The 24288-nt window shown below is 39.8% G+C and overlaps 4 protein-coding genes across 4 annotated transcripts in view; 1 reads left to right on the forward strand and 3 right to left on the reverse strand.

Moving 5' to 3' along the window:
• Positions 1 to 6599: 6599 nt before the first annotated feature.
• On the reverse strand, positions 6600 to 8464 carry LOC111694048 (protein bark beetle-like). Its single transcript, XM_023460706.1, has 2 exons — positions 8255 to 8464; positions 6600 to 7249 (listed from the first exon to the last, which is right to left on the reverse strand). The coding sequence occupies exon 2, from the start codon at positions 7038 to 7040 to the stop codon at positions 6600 to 6602; it is 441 nt and encodes a 146-aa protein (XP_023316474.1). The 5' UTR covers positions 7041 to 7249; positions 8255 to 8464.
• Positions 8465 to 15025: 6561 nt separating this feature from the next.
• LOC106657588 (transmembrane 9 superfamily member 4-like) lies at positions 15026 to 18363 on the forward strand. Its single transcript, XM_014379185.1, has 10 exons — positions 15026 to 15082; positions 15152 to 15402; positions 15479 to 15625; positions 15703 to 15855; positions 15941 to 16215; positions 16294 to 16515; positions 16588 to 16745; positions 16824 to 17083; positions 17157 to 17337; positions 17409 to 18363. The coding sequence occupies exons 1-10, from the start codon at positions 15026 to 15028 to the stop codon at positions 17646 to 17648; spliced, it is 1944 nt and encodes a 647-aa protein (XP_014234671.1). The 3' UTR covers positions 17649 to 18363.
• Positions 18364 to 18446: 83 nt separating this feature from the next.
• On the reverse strand, positions 18447 to 20475 carry LOC106657610 (myo-inositol 2-dehydrogenase-like). Its single transcript, XM_014379209.2, has 4 exons — positions 20286 to 20475; positions 19975 to 20223; positions 19533 to 19914; positions 18447 to 18990 (listed from the first exon to the last, which is right to left on the reverse strand). Exons 1-4 carry the CDS (start codon positions 20366 to 20368, stop codon positions 18532 to 18534), a joined length of 1173 nt encoding a protein of 390 aa, XP_014234695.1. The 5' UTR covers positions 20369 to 20475; the 3' UTR covers positions 18447 to 18531.
• A 3492-nt stretch (positions 20476 to 23967) lies between these two features.
• The window catches only part of LOC106657653 (RNA-binding protein fusilli), a 36245-nt gene continuing 35924 nt past the window's right edge, over positions 23968 to 24288 (reverse strand). Inside the window, exon 12 of the mRNA XM_014379269.2 lies at positions 23968 to 24287. Coding sequence (XP_014234755.1) covers positions 24153 to 24287 — 135 coding nt within the window. The 3' untranslated portion in view covers positions 23968 to 24152. The remainder of the gene's footprint in view (position 24288) is intronic.

Raw genomic sequence — 24288 nt, forward strand, 5'->3', positions numbered from 1 at the left:
CGACGAAGATAAAGCGCGCGCGTACATCATCGAACGAAAATCCATTACTTCATCGAGGTGTACTCGAACGGTGTTGTTGTGTTACAAGCCGTGCCTCAACTCGTTCACTCTCTCGTATTTCTTTTTTTTCTCTCTCTCTCTTCTCTCTATCCGTCGCAACAACAATGAGCTCGATGTGTATATATATACTGACCGGAGTATATATACACACACACACACACCATACAGTACGGAAGTGTGTCGCGTGCTTGCGTCGTCAGTGTTGTCTCGCCCATCGTCGCGCTCGCATTATTATCTGTTGCGCAAATGAGCGCGACGTTCCAAAAAAGTGAATCACTTGTTTGCACATGCGGAGTATACGTACATACGTATCCGAGCTGTATCGTCAATTTACCTAGAAATTTACGCCTGCGTTTGGGCATGCCATTGTTTATCGGCGCACTTGTCGAGGCTTAGACCGAGTTGTATTTATATAGTGCAACTTGCGCGATCAATCAAAATCGATGTCAATAACCTTGAAGTACACGAGAAATGATTAATTTATCGATATTGTACTCGATGTACAGATTACACTGCTGCTGCACGACAAAGGGATTCGATTACAAGAGGATCCGTGTGTCGTAGATATTGTAATACAGCTGCAGAACACGACACTCTATGCGACGCTTATCGAATCGTCGTTAATATCGCGTAATACTAACGCCACAGCATCGCATATATAATATATGGGGCAAATTTCCTGAAGTGTCCTAGCGCTCTGCCGCACGGCATTTTTTGGCCGAATCACTCAATTTCTAACTCGCTGCAAAAGTATCAAAACGCCCCTCAAAAAAATAACTAACTAATGATTTTGATAGGAAATTTCCTCAGCTTTCTGATGGTGAGGTCCGATTTTCCGGAATTTTCCATTTTCCCCTCGGAAAATGCAAGTAAACATTCAAACTCGAATATCTCGAAAAACGCCACTTTTTTTGCGTTTTTTATTGTTTCAATCGAAAGATGAGGTCTTTTTACATCGGACATGGTAGTTTTCAGAGTGTATTTTTGATGAAAACTAAGGAAAATACGAGAGGTTTTAGTTAGCGCTCGGCCGCTCAGCGCGATTTCGAGCCTTGCGCGGCTCGCTGTAACTTGTAACTCGCTCTTATGACATTGTGATTTGGCTGGAAAAATTATTAAACATATAGTTTCGATAGGAAATTTTATCAGCTTTCTCATGGTGCAGTCGGATTTTCCGATAATTCACATATTCATTAGAAAAAGTAGAAAATAGACCTTCAAGTCCATTTTTTTTGGTGAAAATGTAAATTATCGGAAAATCCGACTGCACCATGAGAAAGCTGACAAAATTTCCTATCGAAAACATGTGTTCGTTTATTTTTCCAGCCAAATCACTATGTCATAAGAGCGAGTTACAAGTTACAGCGAGCCGCGCAAGGCTCGAAATCGCGCAGAGCGGCCGAGCGCTAACTAAAACCTCTCGTATTTTCCTTAGTTTTCATCAAAAATACACTTTGAAAACTACCATATCCGATGTAAAAAGACCTCATCTTTCGATTGAAACAATAAAAAACGCAAAAAAAGTGGCGTTTTTCGAGATATTCGAGTTTGAATGTTTACTTGCATTTTCCGAGGTGAAAATGGAAAATTCCGGAAAATCGGACCTCACCATCAGAAAGCTGAAAAAATTTCCTATCAAAATCATTAGTTACTTATTTTTTTGAGGGGCGTTTTGATACTTTTACAGCGAGTTAGAAATTGAGTGATTCGGCCAAAAAATGACGTGCGGCAGAGCGCTAGGACACTTCAGGAAATTTGCCCCATATATAAAGCGACCGGGAAAACGTCAATTCGATAAGGCGAGCGGCTCGTAAATGATTCATCTGGTGCGTATTACCGTCGTGCGCGCTTACGACAAAAAATAAAAGAAGAGAAGAAAATGTAACGAGCATTACATTCGTGTATATGCCGTGCGGCGCGTGAGCAATAATATCGGAGCTATGATTCACCTCTCGGAAATCGCGTAATTGTGCTTCTCGCGCGTAGCAGCCTGCGCACACTCTTTCGATTCATTGACATTCATTGAGCTCGCTCGTCCCTCCTCGCACCGCACCTACTACACATCTATGACCCATACGCGTGTGTGCGCGCACACTCTGGAATTATAAAATGAACGCAGAGCTACGACGCGCAGATTTTTAAACCGCATAGAAATCGCGTAGAGCTGCGACTCGAAAGCGTCAAAAAGCCACGTTTCAATATGCAACATAATAATGCAACCGAAGGAGAAAAGCGAGCTAGACTGTGTGCTAATTGCGCGAGTTTGACGCGCGCGTACAGCTTTACAACAATATTCGTTATTTTTTAGAGTCGAAACGCTGAGATTTTTTTCTCTCTCCTCTTATCGCGAAAAAAAAATCGCTGGCCTCCTTTTTCGTCGCGCGCGCGCGCTCCTTTTGTGTATACGTATCGCTAGCGCAAAATTGTTCGTTTCGAAGACGAATTGAAACGAGCCCCGCACGCACCGACGCGTACAGGCTGCTAATTATGGCACAAACACACCATGGATCGTGAATGCGAGACTCGAACAATCGGTTCGCTACTTCGTTATTATTCTTTTTTTCCTGTGCGCGAATAATATATAATGCAAATGAAAAAAATAATAATTTCTTGCGGCACGAATATCGTGTGCGCGTTTCCCGAGGATGTCGAAGAATTCGTTTTTTTTTCTCTTTTCACTTATATATACAGGCGTACACAAGGCGTCAACGGCTTAATTTCGCGCGCGCGCGCGAAATTGATCGTTATGAATCACGGGGCCTCTATATGGAGCGAAGAAACTCGTGAATTCGTCACCGTGGCGCGATGCATCGCCGCAGTGTAGCGGATGCTCGTGTACGATATTTTTAAGTGTGCATCATAGCACCGCGTCAATTCATTATTATTGTCGTCGCGCGCAACGAGCAGACTTGGGTACGTTGCGCTGTCTCGCGCAGCGATCGCGGTTTTGCGAAGATTGAATTATATCTCGCGAGCACTCGGCACGGCATGAATGAATATTACGCGTGTGTGTCGTATACGCATACATCCAAGCGAGTGAATCGCAACGCGTGCGTGATTCAATCGGTCGATTACGCGTCCCACTTATTTTTTTTCCCGTCGCGTGTATATATACATGTTATAATGTTCGTCCAGTCCAAGGTACAGAATGCAACGAGACACGCTCGTCTATTATCGGAAATTTCGCAAAAGATGTTTAATGATGATCGCAATTGCTCAACGATTTGCTTCGCGCACGTATATACAGAAATTTCGCTCAAAAAATTCAAATCGAAGATCCTGGGAAAGGCTATATATTTATAGACGTTTACCATGGTGGTATACGCGCGGCTTTGGTTTCCAATAAGCGATCAAATTTTTTATTCCAAACGAGACGCGTAGTACCCGGGATTGCAAATTTGTAACCGACATTGTATAGCCTCTGAATTCATCCTTTACGGCTCGCATACCAGGCAGAGTAACAGCAGCAACAGCATGAGCAGTGGCTCGAGGTATTTCTTTTCAAGGCATAAAAACAAGCCGTTTCGTTCAAAGTCAACTTTTTTTTTTTCATCATCTTTCTTTCACTCTCCGTTTTCTTCTCGAATTACACGAGCAATATGAGTGGCAGTCCGGAGTTGTGCGCGCGAGTCTTTTCTGATTTTTAAACGCTTGACTTCACCGGTTCGCGAACTTTTTATTTTTTATAAATTTGTTCAATAAAATACAAGTAAACGAAAGTACCTTAGAAGAAGTGAAAACCAAAAACAATTATGATCGTTGCCGGCGAAAGTAACACTTGGTAATGCTTTTGTGCATGCACCAGAGAGCAAATGAGAAAAGTAAATCGGTCGATGTAAAGATTTTGTAATTTGCAATTAAATTAAACAAAAATTAATTTTCAAAATTTCTCAGAATTAATAAGCGAAGTTGATCAACTAGACCGTACGGTAAAATTAATTATCGCGCGTACCAATGAGTTTTCCATAACGATCCACAGGCCTCTCTGGCTCTCGAGAATAATTGACGCGCAGAAACTCAAAGGTATATGCCGGAAAGTCATCATCGCGTAAAGCGCGCGATTCAGACCCATCGAATTAATCGGCATAGATGCGTTGCTGAATAATTACTCACAGGAAACGCGCTCCGTATATTATACGACGAAACGCGTGGAAAATCGATCGACGCGCAGAAAAAGGCCAATGTATACACGCATACACACACGAGCCGTGTATACGTAATAATCGCACAATGTATATTACACAGAGGCACGCGGCGAAGCAAAAACTGGTTGGACTGCCTATATATATATACATCGTGTGTGTGTGTATAAAGTATAGTTACAGCAGCGGCCAGCCATGTATTACACGATCGGCGTAACTTTCTCCGTTTTCGATTTTCACGTGCGCTCGATCTGCAGTCGCGAGCGATCGCGAACGAGCACGTGTGTCCCCTCGAGCTTGTGCACCGAGTATATAGGTATACACGTAATTGCGATCGTCTAATTCGGTAATCCGCGAGCGAGAGATGGTATATACGCGTATCGCGATGAGCAGCAGGCAGCCTCCCGCGAAAGAAGATCCTCCTCCTCTTCCTACTTCGTCTCCTTCGATACTGGCGACCTCTGCCATACTTGCCACATGCATGTGCAGCGGCGAAACCTTTCTCTTTTGCGAGACCGTGTATATAACAGCGTGTATATAGAATACGACGAGAAGGACGACGACGATGAAGACGATGTCATTGCTGCCAGGTAAACGTATACTTATATCGAGAGATGCATATGCACGAAAACACAAAGAACGCGCACGACTGCGTTCGCGGCGATGAACCTCCGAAAAAAGAAATAAATAAAAGGAATTTTGCATGTACCTTGTGTATCGTAACATTTGTACGAAAAAGAATTCATAATTCGCTCCGAGTTTCGACATACTGTGGTATATTTAGCGCCTGGTTCGGCTATTTAATTCGTCTACTACCATAAGGATCATTTTAATATACGAGTTTGCCAGTTTTTCAGCATTATTATACGAGCGCGTATAAAGACGTGTACGTATAGCAACTTAGACGGTGTATACGATCCGGTGTCATCGACCCATAGCCTCTCAGCTACTCGACGCGCGAAGGAGCTCGTCGTCGTTCTGCATCGCGTCTTTGCAGTATATATATGTACGCGAGTGAGTGTAGGAGGTTAAAAGACGTTACGCCGTGGTGCACGTTTAATTCAATTTTTTCTTTCTTTCTTTCTTTCTTTCTTTCCTTTCCATGCACGGCTCAAGCTATATATGAGATGTTTTTCATCAAACGAGCCTAGAGAGGAGAGTCACTTAATTAAGCCGAAGGGGGACAGAGGAGGAACCTTCGCGCGCGCGCGGCGAATTCAACGACTTCAAATGAATTATAAACTCGAGTAGAAAGAATGTATCGGTCATTCGCGCACTCGGTACAATTGTATTTTGCGATCCAAGTATATATGTGTATGGTACTTATAGGTACTACACATACACTCGGCTCGATCGTAAGCGGCACTATATAGCAAAAGGGCAAGTCTTCGATGGCAGTCTATATAGCGTGAGAGCTGCCGCGGCCGATCGGAACGAAAATTCTTTCCCCCCCGACTCTCTCGGACTGTTCCGAGTTGTTATATAGTTTGAAGAAAAAAAAACAGCACGTGTATCCCGCCTGCACTAGTCGCGATAATTAGCACGTCGGTTAAATACTCGAACTCTCGTGCACCAATAAAAAAAAAAACGCCACTTCCGCCCGGTAAGATACCATTCAAGTAAGTAAGTTAGTATTCGCTTTAATGTTTTTCCGTTTGTCGTCGTCAAAAAGCGAGTGAAAAAAACGAAAAGAAGACGTGGTTGTACGAAATTAGAAAGACGCGTTAATAATTTTCACGAAAAATTCACGCGAGCATGTCGAGAGAAATATGAAATTAGTAATAATAATGATTCGTAGGCAGCTCTTTTCTCTCTCTCTCTCTCTCTCTCTTGCTCATTAGCCGCTTCGGAGAGCTCGAATCGTAGCGCAAATCTTTCGCGCGTATCGTATATCGCGACTTATACGCTACAGTCATACATGTCAATCTCATTGGCTTAATTAGCCGATGATTAATACCAAATATATACAGAGATATTGCGTTTTTAATGAAATCGTATAACTCGTCGTCACCTGCTGTGTCGCGTATTATTCGCTTGTTTTTTTTTATATTATAAAAAATAAATAATCATCGCTGTTGAACTCGACGATTCAGCAAATAACAAAAGCAGGAAAGGCACACACGAGTATAGACATAATATAGTACGGTATGAATCGGCGCGATTCGCGATCGAGTCACCAGCCGTACACGGGCTTGAAATTTTTTAATACGCAGGTAACTCGGGGATCCAACGGCATTAAGGTTCAACGACCTCGAGAGAGCGACTCCGAGTTCGAACTCACACAGATAAAAAAAAAGAAAAACATCCCAACGAAAAACGAAATAGTAAATCCGTAAATCGATGAAGCGGCGATGGGTATTTGTAGTTATAAGAGGAGATAACGAAATATAATGAATTTCATGTACTCACCTCGGCTTTGAGCAGACCACGCACGGTGATGCCGATCATCGGGGCGAAACGCACCTCGACACCGGGCTCGATCACGAGCTGCGCGTCCGCCTCGATCACGAGGTCCTGGCGCAGCACGTAGGGACTCTTGGCGCGCTCCAGGACCCGCTGGTTACGCAGCACCCGGCCGAAGGCGAGCTCGGTCAAGCCCCTATAACCCGACTCGAGCGAGTTGGAGCTCGCGTAATTCGGCTCGGTATAGTAGATGGCGGACGATTCGGTGCTGGTGGTGGTGCTGCTACTGCTGGTGCTCGAACCACTGCTGCCGCTGCTGCTGGTGATGCTGTTGTTCTCCTCCTCGGAGACGACGAGCTGCTGCTGCTGGCTCGACTGCAGTAGCAGCAGTAGCAGCAGCAGCAGAAGCGCCGACCAGCCTCCGTTGCGAGTCATCTTTGCTGATCGTCGTCGACGTCTCTCTCACACGGCCCCGAGGCGGATCGTCGGCGTGAGCTGGTGAGACGGCGAACGCTCGGGATCGTGGAACATCGCCGATTGCGATGCGAGCGGGGCCGGTGGGAAACTATACTTGGATCGTCACCACAGCACACGTGCACTTTTTTTCATACCCAGCGTCACACTGGCGAATTTTCTCACTGCCTCTGTTGAAATTCAATTCACAATTTGAGTCGTTGCACTCTTCTCGTCATTTTCATTTTAATTACAATTTTCTATCGACATCGAAATCTTGAAAATTAAAAAAAAAAAAGACAACGTGCACGCGCGAGAAAGAAAGAGAGACGTTAATGCCCGATTTTTACTTTTGTTTTGAACTAGACAGCACTAAGAGAAAAAACGATCGAGCCGAGCGAAGAAACTATTTCACTTTTCGCAAGAAGCCCGATGTCAATTTCTATACAGGCTCGCGATTTTTTTGGCACACCACTCGACTCCTTTTTTTTTCAAGTTACAACGGTCGTCGTCTTCTTCGTCACGCGCGTGTGTGTATATCGGGACTGCGCACAGTAGTAGTACTATATACATACTACTGCTTGGGACTCATGGCTCAACAATCCAACTTCGGCCTGCTAAAAAACAGGTTTTGGCCTCGATACAACATATACCTATATACACCACTATACAACGTGTGGGTATCGTCGGGTGGAGGTAAAAGGTGCGAAACGCGTGGACCGATGCGCTAACGAGATGGAGCTGCCGAGCCGATTTTTGAAATTTCGAACGCCGTGATCAACCGTTTCTTTATCGACGGCGAGTTCGCGCGAGACATCGGAGTGGAAAAATCGTCGCGTTTTTATCTCGTGCCGCGTTATACGTTGACTCTATACTATCGTGTATACCTTTGCAGAAATTGCACTCTGCACGCGACCGCATACAGAGGCGGGGGGAGGGCGCGCGAGTATACACAGAAACGAATGAAAAGATAGACGAAAATCACAGCGAGGAAACGAGTAAATATGTAGGTGAAAAAGTTATAAAAAAAAAAAAAAGTAGCTGGCAGGTATATACACAAAAAAACAAAAGGCCTACACAGCGAGCGAGCGAAAAAAAAGGACAATGGCTAACGCGCGCGCGCGTTCGATGCACCGAGCGCATACAACACTACTACTGCGCTCTGGGTGCGGTTATTCTGGCGTGGTACTACATACCTCGCTCTTTTTCACTGTACACACACGTATACGTGTGTATAGGTATATATATATTTATAATATGCCCGCGCACTGCACACTGCACACCGACTGACTGCCGCTGTACGAATACGCTACTATATACTGTAATACTATTTGCACGAAGAAGAAAGAGAGGCACCAAGCGCAGCGAGTATACACCGACGGAGCATGTACACCAGCTTGGACTGGCAAACGCGAACTGACTATATAAACCGCCTGCTGCCTGTTGTTCTTTGCGCGAAGCTCAGTCGCGCGACGAGAGTTCTTGTGTATATCACAACGGTGGCGGCTCGGCGATCGGCCCCGCGCGCGTACCGTCGAGATGCCGTATACACACACACACACACACACGCACACACACATATATACGCGGATAAGCGAGTGCGAAGGGGGAGTCACGTGACCGACTGTCCTCCTCCTCCTCGCAGCAGTTGCCGTGAGCCGTCGACGCCGCCGCCTCGTGCAGGTTGGGAAACTATAACAGGTGAGCTATATGTATATAGCTCCGAAGGAAGGTGCCTGACTTTGCTCTGTATATCGGTGCTAGGTAGATATAGGCCTATGGAGTCGACGAGCCCCGTCTCTCTCTCTCTCTCTCTCTCTCTCTCTCTCTCTCTCTCTCTCTGTAATGTATTGCAGTATTATACACAGTATATAAATAGGCGAACGCTTACTTTCCGCGCGCGATCACGACTCCGTATGCAGTGGCAGGTATAATATTGTATCCTTTGGAGCGGCTGTATACTGACTCAGCTCCGAGTCCCGCAACACATTCGTATATGTGAGCTACTGCTATCCGCGCGATGTTTACGCTGCTGCTGCTGCTGCTGCCTGAGCTGACTCTTTAATGCACGTTAGGATGCTAATGCCGCCTACGTATATATATATACCTACCTTGCATGTTTATATATATACACCAACGATGCGTGGGAAAGCCGATGCGACGAGAATCGCATATGATATTCTATGGGATGTATTCGTACGAACGATTGGCCCTTTTTGCACTTTCAATTTGCGATATATCGTTGCGGGTACAAGTCGATGATCGCCGAGCCGTCCCGAGGCTTGAATACAATGTTCGAAAATTCAAAATTTGTACGCGCGCGCGTGTGTGTTTGTCTGTAACGGTGGACTCGTATAATACAATGGTCGAACGAGATGTTTGAACTCGCTATCGATAACGACGATACAAACTCGAATTGCGATATCGGAGGTGCGTATATAATATACACGAATAGCACCGAGATAAAGCAGCGTCGATCAATATTGTACGATCTATTATATTATTTCATGTAGGACGTCGGAGCTGCACCGGCTATACGTACGGAAAAGCTAATATTATGAAGAGTCGCGGATTATATTACGGCAGATGTAAGTCAGAGTGTTTGTTATCGGGTCAGTAATGCCTCTGCATCGTCGTGTGTGTGAGTGTGTGTGTGTTGTGTGAGACACTCGTGCCGCGCTTGTGCGTGCACTTGTGTAACAATAACATTGAACAGAAGCTGCTCTTTCTCTCTCTCTCTCTCTCATTCTCTTTGCCATGATTTCGAGTGCGCGTCCGTTCGTGAATGTATTATACGTGTGGCAGGCTCGCGCGGAGAGGCAAAGTTTTATGACTCGCGCGTTACACGTTGAATAATATTACGTTTTTATGTGTGCATGCATGCACGCACGCATCGCGAGGCGAAAAGAAACGTTCGACCGCGATCGGCGCAGCGGTTGCGTAAGAGAAAACGTCGTACACAGCTTCAAGCAGCACGCAGAATACAGCGTGAGAGAGAGAGAGAGCACATGCCTATATGTCGCTGCCTTTTTCCGATGCACCTATACATACGCATTCAACACGTTATTTTTTTTTTTTTTTTTTTTATATACGTAAACACGGTTTGTTTACGCGCGTTCGTGCGCGGCAAGTGGCGCGTCGAATCGTAGAATCGAAGACAAGAGTGTTTTCGAAGAAGCCAGCAGTTTTCGGAGCACCCCGCGCGCATTTACAAAAATTCCCCGAGTTGTCACGTGAAATCGAATGCTGCACACGAGCACGTGTATCTCGTATCAGTGACCGTATATACACACACAATCCTTTACTTCAGCGATTCGCACGCGGCCATGGTATTATATACCTCCGCTGCAGTGTATTGGCCTTTCTCGAGTTCACTCGAGAGGGTTGCCTTCCCGAGACGCTTTAGTATATATATTTTGAAGAGAGAGAGAGAGAGGAGCAAGTTTATATACAAAGAAACGAGCTGGCACACCGCCTCACCTGTAAAAGGCACGTCGACGCGCGCCACTGCTGCTCGTACCGCACTACGGTCTATACTATGTTCGCCAGGCGCAGCACTCGACTCCCCCTCATAGATATACATATGGCCGATTCTCTGTGAAATCGAATGGCCAAAAAATTTTTTTTTCTGCAAATATGAAAAACTTGCTGTTCCCGATGTCAGAAATGTCCCCAAATTTTATTAGAATTTTTGGGACCATCTATCACTCTTTTTCAGAGGCCCGAAGTTGGCCATTTTAGGGTTTTTTTGAAATTCATGAAAAATCACAAATATTAAAATAATTCCTGGATTAAAGTAGAATGATTCAAAAGTAAAAGTGCCCAGCAACTTTTTTGTTGGAAATTGTCCAAATTTTCAGAAAAAAAATATGCCAAAGTGATTGGAACAATCTAGGTAAGTGTAAAGCAAAAAAACTGCCAAAGGGACATAAATGATGAAATCTAATCGAGTTCGAACCGGACTTTCATTTCCTAAACTATGTAAAAAGCTTCCCAAAGATGTCAACTACTGCCTGATAAAGTTTTGTAATGGGTCTTAAAGTTTAACGCAATGTAGACAACAATGTGTGGCGAAAAACATGCAAAAAAGGTCAAAAATAGGCCCAAAATGCCTAAAATCACCAAAAACAGCCATTTTCAGGCCTTTTTTGCATGTTTTTCGCCACACATTGTTGTCTACATTGCGTTAAACTTTAAGACCCATTACAAAACTTTATCAGGCATTAGTTGACATCTTTGGGAAGCTTTTTACATAGTTTAGGAAATGAAAGTCCGGTTCGAACTCGAGTAGATTTCTTGTTTTATGTTTTTTTTTTAATGTTTTCCCACTATGCTCTCTTTGGGTGGCTCCAATCACTTTGGCATATTTTTTTTCTGAAAATTTGGACAATTTCCAACAAAAAAGTTGCTGGGCACTTTTACTTTTGAATCATTCTACTTTAATCCAGGAATTATTTTAATATTTGTGATTTTTCATGAATTTCAAAAAAACCCTAAAATGGCCAACTTCGGGCCCCTGAAAAAGAGTGATAGATGGTCCCAAAAATTCTAATAAAATTTGGGGACATTTCTGACATCGGGAACAGCAAGTTTTTCATATTTGCAGAAAAAAAAATTTTTTGGCCATTCGATTTCACAGAGAATCGGCCATATATAGTAGTAGTAGTGCGCATATCAAACGGTTCTCTCTAACAAACTCGCATACATGCTTCGGCGGTGCCGGCCGCGAGTCCGAAAGACGGCGCGGTGTTTTGAAGGAGCGCGCGGCCGACCCGTTACCATGACGACCTCCAATACCGCGTACCATGTGTTATAATGTGTCCGGTTAACTGCGGCCGAGCCCCTACTCGTAGATCTGCTTTTGCACATCCAACGCGCAGAGAGCCGGAGTGGAGTGGGCTTTCAGGCGCTCGTCGTGCGATTATATTTGGTTTCTTTTTTTTTTTTTTTGAAAATGCGTATTTTTTGTTATAATTTTGTTGCAAATTAATTCGAATGTTGTCTTACCAGAAGATAAGTTCTTTTTATTTAATTTCCAAGGTACCAAATAAAAGTATCCGTCGTTTCATTTAGACATAAAAAATGGATAGAAGTGAAAAGAATGCAACAAGTGTCAAAAAAATTTTGGACAAAAATCGTATTTGCTTGTTAACCATAAAACAGATTATGAGAGTCGTAAAGATTTCGAATTCGAAAAATGACAGAAAGATTTTGCATGCAAGAAATAGGAGAGAAAATTTATATATTGATGTCATTTGCTCTTTTACCAAAGAACAGTCCACGAAGGTCGCAAAGATCATGCATGCAACAGTTGCGAGAAGAAGTTTGAGCATAAATCGCATTTGCTTTGCCACCAAAGGACAGTCCATGAGGGTCGCAAAGATTACGCAGGTGATATTGTGAGAAGAATTTTGGGGGGTCAAAGTACTTCCATCAGAAACAAAAAAAAACAGTTCATGAAGTTAGTAAAGATTAAACATGCGACGAATGCGAGAAGATATGACGATTGACAATCATAAATATTGTATAGATACTTACAGAGATATTTTTTTTTAATTTCAATAAACATTGTGGCAATAAGATTGTGTCTTACCTCGCATGCTATCAGCTATCATTACACCTTCGTTCATAGTCGTTGTGGTGCTTTACTACTAATTAATTAATACTCAATGTTAATTTTATAGTCTACTTTTCTGCAAGCTCTTCATGCAAGGATCAGCTCAAATTTTTTTCATGTCCCGCGAAAAAAAAAGATCTTTTTAAGATCTTTTTAAGAACGTCTCAATTATGAGCCTCAGTGAGATGCTTTGAGATGTTTTTAAGACGCTCAATAATTGATTTTTACTGAGACGTTTCCGAGATCTTATTAAGATGTTTTTTTTCTCGCCGAAAAAGATAATTTCCAGTTTTTTTTTGTCAAGTTAAAGTCTTTTTCGACGAGAAAAAAACATCTTAATAAGATCTCGGAAACGTCTCAGTAAAAATCAATTATTGAGCGTCTTAAAAACATCTCAAAGCATCTCACTGAGGCTCATAATTGAGACGTTCTTAAAAAGATCTTAAAAAGATCTTTTTTTTTCGCGGGGTATTGATTGGAATTGTGAATGAAGTACTAAATCTGTGAATTTATCATAGACCAGATGTGGTATGATCATCTTAAAATCGAATCTTGAATTTTCAGTAAACCTTCAAACAACTGCATCTTCTGTTCTAGAGAACTTTGAGAGTTTTTAAATGTACCAAATTGAAGGTAATTTTGTATTCTCTAAGAATATATAACTATCATTGGGGTTCAAGTTTGTCTAGCGTTTGTAACTCTTAAGCAACTGAAAAAATAATAACAAATCGATGCTTCCTAGCAGCAAGATGCCAGTTCACAGAGCAGAGCCGCATCATGCCAGTTCAGAATCTATTCGGCGAGATGCTAGTTCGGCGCGCCGTATTCTGCATGATGCTTCTTCGAGGCCCATGTAGTAAAAATAATAAAAATCAAAACTAGACTGTAGATTACACTTTGCGAGGACAATTTAAAACTGTACACGATTTAATTTTCAGTTAAATTCGCACCTCCATAGAGTTATGGAATTTTAAATTGCCTTCGCAAAGTGTAATCTACAGTTTAGTTTTGATTTTTATCATTTTTATTATATGGGCCTCGAAGTAGCATCATGCAGAACGCGGCCACGAACGAGCATCTTGCCGAACGGCGCGCCGAAGTAGCATCTTGCCGAATACATTCTGAACTGGCATGATGCTGCTCTGCTCTGTAAACTGGCATCTTGCTGCTAGGAAGCATCGAAATGTAGTTTCGAGCGCGACACAGAAAGTTGAACGTTTTATATTGTAGCCTCAGTAAAAATAAAAAAAACCCTATATAAAGTTACATGGTTGAAAACTTCTTTAAGAGACGAAAAAATTGGTTACTCGATCGTCTTAATATCAAAAAAATTACGCAACATACAGATGTACGAAGATAAAAAAAAAACGAAAAAAAATTAATGTAACGTGATTTTTCAACCTTCCTATGGTTATATCTTTGCTTCTAAGGCACCTAGAGGGCTAAAATTTTACAGAGAAACTTCTGCAAACGGGTATAACAAGCCTTGAAACTTTCAGACCAATCAGTCAATTTGGTACAGAAAAATCTGGCAAAGATTTCATACTGAAGCATAAAGATATTGTTTTTACGAATTTCGAACTTCAGGCTTCATGCGCCACCTGAAAACATCATTTGTTTGCGCCCAGCTCGTGACTTTTTTCTTTTTTTATCTTAAACTTTTAATAAATTACTTTTTCATACCAGCGGCCCGAAAGTGACTACTTCCCTGCCGCTGCGCAAAGCGGGAAGAGCGATTTTCGGGCCACTGTGTATGAAAAATAGTATACAGGCCTATGCCGCGAAAAAAGAAAGCCCCAGAGCACGTGTTTATTAGCCTCGGCTTCGCCTCGGCCACTAATTACACGTACTCTGGGACTTTTCTGTTTTTCGCGGCCTAGGGCAGTAATATACTATTTCGTTCCGCCCTAGTGTTCATCCAAATTGGGAAATATACGATACTGCAGCGCCTCTCAGTACACAATATGGGCGTTCCATAAGAACTAGTGGTAAAGTCAGCCATACCCTGCTCATCTAGTTCTCGTGTAAATTAACATTCGATGCCCAGCGGCGCTGCGGTGGTTAATGGCTCAATTAGGCAAAGTTCTCTAGTTTTGGCCACCAGAGCACAGCAGCGTCTTGAGTTTCAAACGTGTGTTATTCATCATATGCTAACACTGTAAAAAATCATTAAAAGTTAATAATAAAAATCCTAAGAACGTGACTTTCATGGTGATTGTACATATCTATCTATTGGAAGCGGAAATAGCTCATTGTCATACTCGCTTTACTTGAGAGAAAAGAAAAGGTGTCGATAGATAAAATGAGAAGAAATTGACAGCGTGGCGCAGCTCACTAGTTTTCTGTCAAAATGGTAAGACATGCTTTCTGCTGCGATTTATGCACTTGTTGGGCTGTATACTTTCATGTACCAATGTTACTGGTGCAAACTCAAAATTAGCAAACTTATACTATAGCAGGCCATTTATTTTTTTAGGAAAGAATTAAATGGAAATGGATTACTTCAGTCTTGATATTGCTCTTCATCAAGGCTCAATCATTCCAGGCCCTAGGAGTTGCTCCTGTGAACTACATAAAGGGACAGGAAATAGATGTGGAAGGGATCAAAATGTTTAGTTCTCGTGAACAAATATTTTATGAATATTATTCATTACCTTTTTGTTTGCCCAAAAATGATGCCATATCGTATAAATCTGAAAATTTAGGGAAAATTTTAAGAGGCAATGGGTGAGTTTTTAAAATTTAGTATCTCATAGTAAAAACATGATTCACAATATTTTTCATGCTTATTGGAATATTTCAGAAATGTTAATACGCCTTATAAAGTTGCAATGGCACAAAATGCATCTTGCAAACTCCTTTGTCATACACCAACAGAACCCATGACTTGGAATGAAAGTTATTCTTCACTCGTCATTGAACGAATTCAACAATCATACATTATCTATTTGTAAGACATCTAAAGCTTTTTTATAAGGGTAGAAAAAAAAATTATACTCAATTTAATATATTTTTCTTATGTTAAAGATCGATAGACAATTTTATAGCAGCAACTATAACTAAGAAAGGGCAAGACACATATATACGACCTGGTTATTATGTAGGTGGTATTGATGAGAAAAATAAGGTTTATATTAACAATTATTTGAAACTTAAAATAGCCTACCATAAACATGGAGAGTAAGTTTGATAAATTTCTAAAATTAAAATTTGTCAAAATTTAAATTTTCTTTATTTGTGCATCAATGCATTATATTGTTTTTAGGAATGAATTTAGAATAGTTGGTTTTGAGATAGAAGCTTTGTCAGTAGATTATAACCAGGTAGGCTATGACAGCGATACTTGTAATATTCCACCACAAGCTAGTCTACAATACATCAATCCAAATGGAACCAAAATTCTATTTTTCTATTCTGTTGAATGGGAAGAATCTGATGTTACATGGGCTAATAGGTGGGATATTTATCTTACAACGTCTATTTCAGATAATCGTTGGAATGGTACTATCACAATGACACTACTTTTAATTTTATTTTTGGGTAAGTTAATACTTTGAAAATCATACAATACCTATATTATTATAATATAAAAGAGTATAATATAATATTACTTTCTAGGAAGCTCATCTTTTTTGTTGTACAAAACATTAGAAAAATACATTTCAAGGTGCATAGGTGTTGATAGTGATTATCTTGCGAGATTAGAAGAAGCTATTGAAGATCCAGAGGTGTACCATGTTGTTTATGCTGATGTATTTAGACCTCCCACTAACTCTCTTCTGTTTGCTGCTGTTATTGGTAGTGGTATTCAAGTATTTGTGATGACATTTATTCTTGTCCGTAAGTTGACTTATTTACTGCATTTGTAAATATTCTGATAAGAAATAAATTATAATTTAATAAATCTTATAGTTTTTTTCATGCTTGGAATATTTTCATCAGCTAGTAGAGAAGCTGTAGGAACTTGTGCAATTTATTGTTTCGGTTTCTCTGGACTAGTAGCTGGATACTTTTCAGGTAGATTATATAAGACGATGCAAGGAGAAAAGTGGAAAAAATCGGCTCTTTTGGTAATTTTTTTGTATACCATTTATTCAATTCATTTGAAATACTATCATCAGCATTTACATTTTTCATGCAATTTATAGACTGCAACTTTATATCCTGGCATAGTATTTGGAGCATATTTTTCCCTTAACTTTTTTTTGTGGGTACAACACAGTTCAGGAACAGTTCTTTTTTCAACAATGATTTCTTTGCTAGGCGTTTGGTTTGGCATTTCTTTACCATTAGTTTACTTAGGTTACTTCTTTGGCTATCATAAAAAACCTTTTTTTTATACTGTTAAAAATAATCACAAGCCAAAAAAAATTTCTAATCTCATATGGTTAGTGAATCTTGCAATCAGGTAAGTTAGAGAAATCACAAATTTTTTATTATTTATTCATTATATCTAATAATAAATTTTCTGTTGTTAATAGCTTGCTCATGGGTATAATACCCTTTGCAGTATCTTGGATAGATATAACTTACATTATGACTTCAGTATGGAAAAACTATGTATACAATGCCTCAGGATTTCCATTCATAATTTTTATCCACTTAGTAATATCTTGTTATGGAATCACTATTACCATGGTTTACTGCCAATTAGCTGCGGAAGTAAGTATTTTAATTGTCTTACAGATTGCTTTGATGATTTAATAATTTATTTCACCGACACTTCATTTTAGGATCATAGATGGTGGTGGGGAAGTTTCACGTTTGGTGGAGCATCAGCTGCATACATTCAGTTATATTCAATACATTTTTTCTTTAAAAAATTATATATAACAGAGCTAGCTCCGACTTTGATGTATTTCGGTTATATGGGCCTGGTAGTTATCACATATTGGTTGTTTACTGGAACCATTAGTTTTTTTATTTCTTATATGTTTATCAGAAAAATTTATGCGGTTGTTAAATTAGAATAGTTACATCAAATGATTTTGTTAGCTAGTGCATCTGTTTTGCCAAAATGGTACTAATGTATTTCTTTGTTTTGCTGATAACTAATTTTCATTTGATATGATTGCAAGTTTGGTTAAAATCATCTTAGTAATTTCAAGATCATAGTTAATTATTTACTAATTTTAAGAAAATTAGAGACCTGTTTTTTTTCGTATTACCAACTTCATGAACCAACTATTTTGTTATGCATCAATTAGATAAGTTAGTGTGGTTTTTATTAATGTTAAAAATGCAAGTTAACTTCAAGTAAAAATCAAAGTCGAATTATCATTTTTATAACACACTATCAGTGTGTGTGATCGCGGGTGTATATACTGTGTATTATATATTAATGACTCTAATTAGGTATGATTCTACTTTGTCTAATTCGAAGTGTATATAAATCTAATTTCATATGAATCTCACTCATTCTGTAGTACTATAATAAAACAAATTAAGACATGTTATGAATACCCTTTTTTTTTAATTTTCCCATTAAACGATTTTCTTAATTCATTTTTATGTCTGAATTATTTTCGAAATCGTTGGAAGTTGATATTTGTTTACGGTCTATTTTTGGTTTTTAATAGCTTGCGATTTTTCATCGGCTAATCGCTTTTGAATTGCCATCACTTTTTAGAAATTACACAACATCTTTTTTGCATAGATATAAATACATTTTTTTTTTCAAATTTTTCTATATTGAGATCTAAAGGTAACTGTATGTAATCCTTGCGGTGTTGTGCTCATTCATTACGAGGGATTAATAAAAACAAAACGCCTGAGGTTCTTTATATCATTATATTTGTGCTCCGGTTGAAAACAAACGCTCGAAAAAGCGAAAAAAAGTCGGCTCCGGATCCGTCCCTACCGGTGAGTCGGCAGCTCGTTGACGGCCCACTCGAGCTCCTGCGACTGTCCGGTCCTGGCCGATTTCTCGCAGGCGTCGGCGATCTTCGACACGGCCATGATCTCCTTCTCCTGCACCAGCGGCTGAGCCTTGCCCAGCGCCACGTCCAAAAAGTGCTCCATCTCCCTGGCGTAGGCGTTGCGGAATCGGCTGGCGAACGAGTACCAGATCGGCGGCTTGCGCTGGCCCTGCTGGCCCAGCTGGGCCGTCACGCAGTGAATGGGCTGCTCGTTGGTGGCGTCTATCAGGCCCTTGGGTCCGAACACCTCGACGCGCTGGTCGTAGCCGTAGCACGAGTTGCGCGACAGGTCGACCATCCCCACGGTGCCCGAGGGGAAGTGGAAGACAGCGGCGACCGTGTCGAAGTCGTCGATCGCCTTGATTTCCGGTATCATGGCGCTCGCGTGCACGCTGACCTGTGAGGCAACCGATTTCATCCGGTTTTTTATACAAAGATCTTCCGACGAACATTTTTTCATGAGAAAGTCTTATAAAGTCTAAAAAAGCCTTAAAAAGTCCTGAAAATGCTCGGATTTTGTACAACTGATTAATAATTTTAAAGAGTTAATAAGAGTTTTTAAAAATTCCCGAAATTTTTTTTAGCAAAAGTGTCAAGTTTTTTTCCATTTTTTCTAAATTGTTCATATGGTCATTCGCAAAGTTTTTTCACCATGACTTTCAACAAGCGTGGATACCGATCAAAAAGTTCTTATAAATATGAAAAACTTTTATCAACGTTTAATAACTCTTTGAAACAATGAATGACACTTGTAAACATTTTTTGAAAGTAAATAAGCGATTTCCTTACCCGTCTGAATATGTCGGAAACCAAATATTAGGTTTCACATAAATTCATATCAATTAAAACTCTTATAAAGTTTTATTAACTTTTAAAAATCATGGTACGAAATCCTAACATTTATAAGAATGGGTATATATCATCATCAAATCGTCGTACCCTGGTCGGATACTCGCCGAGCATCCAGGTGAGCAGGTCGATGTCATGCACCATGCAGTCGTGAAAGATGCCCCCGGAGGTCCTGAGATAGTCGATGGTGGGCAGGGGCGAGTCGCGCGCCGTCAGCCGCATTATGTGCGCCTGGCCGACCTCGCCACGGCGCAGACGCTCGTACACGTCCCGGTAGCTCGGGTCGAAGCGACGATTGAAGGCGCAGAAGAGCGGGCGGGAGGCGCGACGGGCCGCCTCGTAGCACTTGGCCGTGCTCGCCGGCTCCTCGGCGATCGGTTTCTCGCAGAAGACGGCCTTCTTGGCGCCGAGGGCTCGCGTCACGATGCCCTCGTGCGTATAGGTGGGCGAGCAGACGACCACCGCGTCGACCCTGCACTCAAAGCGGATTCGTTATCGTACGTTGATAGTTTTTAATGTCATTGTGTATTACTTTGGATCGTTGTAAACTCGATCGGCCTGTTTGCTACCGATAACGGGGATGTCGTCCAGCCGCCAATACTCCTTCAGGTCCTTCCACTTGGACTCCGTGTCGTCGACGACGTAGAGCAGCTTCACCCTCGGATTGTTCACGAGATTCGAGAGATGTATGGTGCCGGCTCGGCCGAGGCCGAATATCGCCACGCCCAGGACGGGATCGCGTCTCTTCCCGTCGCTCTTCAACGCGCAGTCGTTCACGTATCTGCGCGAACGATTCGATTTAGGCACTAGAATCGATTTTTCTTTTTTTTTGACAATACTTACTTGGAGTACAGATAATCCTCGGGCGTTGGCACGGGTTTCGGCTTCGTGTACGGCGACGCCTCCTTGAACTTGATGGTGGCCATGATCGATCGAGAGAGCTTTGGCGGAAACGAGCGAAATCGGGACACGAAACGTTCGATGCGCGACGGCCTCGTGCCAAGTAGAGGACACCAACGATATCTTCTCGATTATATGCTTTATTATTGACGTAATTTTATCCCCCTTCTCGTGGTGGGAGATTTACATGTCGGCGAACGAAGAAAATCATCGACGACTCTCGATGCCGCCTTCGTTTTTCAAGCGTCACTTTTATTTTTATTATTTTTTTTCCAAGTTCGAGAATCGTGCGATGTTATGTGCACAGTGACGGTGCACTATAACGAATTGCCTATGTGGACAGTGTGTTATTCATCACTGTGACAAGAGGTAAAAACATTACCATGCATAAAGCTACCGTAAAAAAGACAATTTTTCGAAGCTATCGAAATTACGATATGGAAACCAAGGGTTATCTTCGTTGTTATCGAGTTTTAATACCGAGGCATTATACGCAATCGGTGCATTTTTCATCGCGACCGAATTTCAAGGCTCGCTCGATTATGCACTTTGAAAATAAAACTCTTTCTTTACGTTGTTTTTTTTTTTTTTCATTATCGCGTGCTTATACTCGATATAGTATCGCGGTTTCGTCTCCCATCGAACGGAAAATTAATTTTCAAATTCAATTACAGTCATGGAAAGGCGTGGAATAAAAATACGCATTATTAACAATTATATTCTCATATATATTTATTACTGATGTAACGAAATAATAATTAATATTGCAACGAATATTTGTCGCGTGCAAATCACGTAACAATAATATATAATTTTTATAGCAAACAATTCAAAATTTCGATTTAACATGACAAGATCAAAATTTTCTCGCAATATTTTCTCAACTTTTTTTTTCAAAATAGTCATTATACATCTAGAAAAAAATGTGAAATCGCAAGATAAAAGAAGTTTCATATGCTTAACAATTACAATTGTATATTAACTACATCTCGATTTAATCATTAAGCACATTGCATTTAACTGAACTGGCTTACAATTAAAATTTGTCAAAGTCAAATGTTTCAGCGTAAAGCCATGCTTTGACATCACAAAAAATTCTTATTTTACACTTGATAAATGAGTAATGTGGAGTCAAAGTATAAATATAAACATATATTTATTAAAGAGTACAAGTGGTGTACAACGGTGAGAGAATGGTGATACAACAGAGCGACCGCTTGTGACGGGAGCTCAATAGCAACTGACTGCGACACCTCGGAGCGCGAGACCGTTGACCGAACGCCGATGGCAACGCACTCTGGCGAGGACCAGATTTATATATTGAAACTCATCCCGCGTGTACAACTATATATTATACTCTGTTTAACAACACTAACACAAAAAAAAAATACGAAATTTTTTCGTGTTTTGTCATTTGTATGCCATTTCTAATTGCACTATTTCAGAGTTTACTTAAATCTTGTAAACTAAAATTCCTTACCGCTATGCATGTTGATTTATTTCGTTTTCGTAACACGAATCTGAACTTTTATTCGTCCAGAAGCTCATCACACTCTTTCTGCTCATATCTAGCAAATAAGCATGAAGTTAATTTCTTCTTTTCTTTCATAAGCGACATACTTGACGAAGCAAGTATAATGCAATTTTTAACTACAATATTTTGTACAATAATGAATAATGAAAAAATCAACTTCAGTGTTCAATCTATGTTTAATATTAGAAGTAAATATGTACTATGTAATTAATCTAACAAAAAACAAATATTTTATTTACTGTAAATATCTCGCTCTTTTATTCGAAGTAATAACGAGTTCAACATTTTAAATAATTTTTTTAAAGTGATATTTGTATAGTTTTTACATGAACTTTTTTTGCACGCATAATTTCTTAAAATATTAAGCTAGTTACGAGGTCTCATAACTTATAGTTACATTTCAATATCGCAGTTAAAAATTATGATACAAATAAAGTATTTTATTACATACTACTTACAAATATAAATTGATACATTTCTAAATAAATATAATTTTATTTTTTTATTTCTTGATCTTTTTATTACATAAGTTTCAACGAAGCAGTTATTGCTAATCTGCTCGTCAATATGATTACATTTGATATGTTTATTCTTGTATACTTTTGAACTAAACATACTTTTTCTATAATTATTTTGATTGACTGGTAAATTGCAAATCTAAAATTAGAAAAGATCATTAACTGAGCTCTTCAATTTGGCAAGTAAAGACTGTCATTATTCAAGAAGTTAAAAGCACCTTCTTAACGTTCTTTGTAATTATTCGGGTGATAACTAAGTTGACGAATGCACTTTTTAACGCGCTAACGAAAATTTGAATCATTTCCATGTCAATTGCAGATAAAAATGTTGTTCTTCTCCCAAAGTAGAAGTTATTTTAATCAGTTAAATATTGCAGGACTTAAAATAATATGTAAAAGTAAAACTTAATTTTACTGGTCTATGATAGTAGTAAAATTAAAAATATTGCTTGCGACCGGCCATGGAAGACGTACGTGATATTTGTCGTTTTCATACAAATTTATATCGACAGTTCATTTAGTAATTTTTATACAATTATTCGACGTAAAGCAGGACGATAAAATTATATAGTTATTTTAAAGTATCTCACTTATTTTAAAAATCAATTCTAAAATAAATAGCACTTTCAACTCAATTTATAATATTATTTACAAATTTATTTACGTTACATTTTCACTTGAGTGAAATTTTTATTTAATTTTTCGATTTGCAACCAATACAAAATAAATTTGTGTTTTTTTTTCTACTCATCGCTCATAAGCTAGTTTTAGAAAAATCTCTTTCATTCTTTTCAATGATTTTCTATATTATCAGAAATTAAAGTATTTTTAAATTTGGAATGTCAACGATTTTGGATTTCAATATTTAAAAATAGGTGGTGAATAGACGTATTATAATCGTCTTTATAATATTAACTTGCGAAGGGCTTTGGTTTTATATCATTTATACGTACATTCGTTAGTTTTTACTTGTAAATAAAAAGTGTACGATAAAATGAAAATGTTTATGAAACTTGATTTTCATTGCTTACTACATATAATTTGATAATTTGATGATGTTAACTAAAGTTACTTCACTGCACAATATTGCACATTTTGATTTAATATAAATCTGTTGTTAAAAAAAATAAGGGATATAAAAGTCAAATTTTTTTTTCAACTGGACTCGGCGGAATTTTTCGTCGAGTCCCAACGTTTAAAAATTCATTAATTTATTACCAAAAATGCTTGGGACAATATCAATCAACAGAATTGTCATTAATGAAAGTTAAGGGCTCGTTTTTTTAAAAATAAAACTCATATATGTACATTCGATGTTTGTAACGACGAGGCGTCAATTTTCGTGCAATCATTCCTTTTTTCGTCCGATTACTTTTCGTAATCACCGCGAACTTGCCAAAAAGCTGGAATGCACGTGTCGTTTCCTCGGACTCCATTCGTTCCGATATGATAGCAAAAAATAAAACGAGTTGGAAAAAAACTCGCGCGTGTCTAGACTAGAAAGTAATATTGTGCGCCCGCGCATCACATTCGTTGATCATCGCTCCAAGAGATAATCGGGCTACTTTTCGTATACCTCTTTGCGGTTTTTCTTCGGGCGTTGAATTTTTTTTTTTTTTTTGTTTTCACTCTTTCGAGAACGTTTCAACATTCTCGTATAAATATACTTAAGCAGAGTTTTGGCAAATATATCGTTTTTCTCTCTTTCGTTTTTCCTCCTCTCTTTTTTCTCGTACATGGTAGGATGCGTATAGTCTCTCAAATGATGAAGAGATCGACGTACTGGCTGCAGGGCGGTTGATGAATCTGATGAATTCGCTTGTCCATGTCGGGCCTAGGAATCAGCGCTTCGACACGAGGCTCCGCTAGTTGCAAACATTCCGGAGACGCTATC

This window comes from Trichogramma pretiosum, unplaced genomic scaffold, assembly GCF_000599845.2.
Source record: "Trichogramma pretiosum strain Unisexual culture from Peru unplaced genomic scaffold, Tpre_2.0 scaffold131, whole genome shotgun sequence".
Lineage (NCBI taxonomy): Eukaryota > Metazoa > Arthropoda > Insecta > Hymenoptera > Trichogrammatidae > Trichogramma > Trichogramma pretiosum.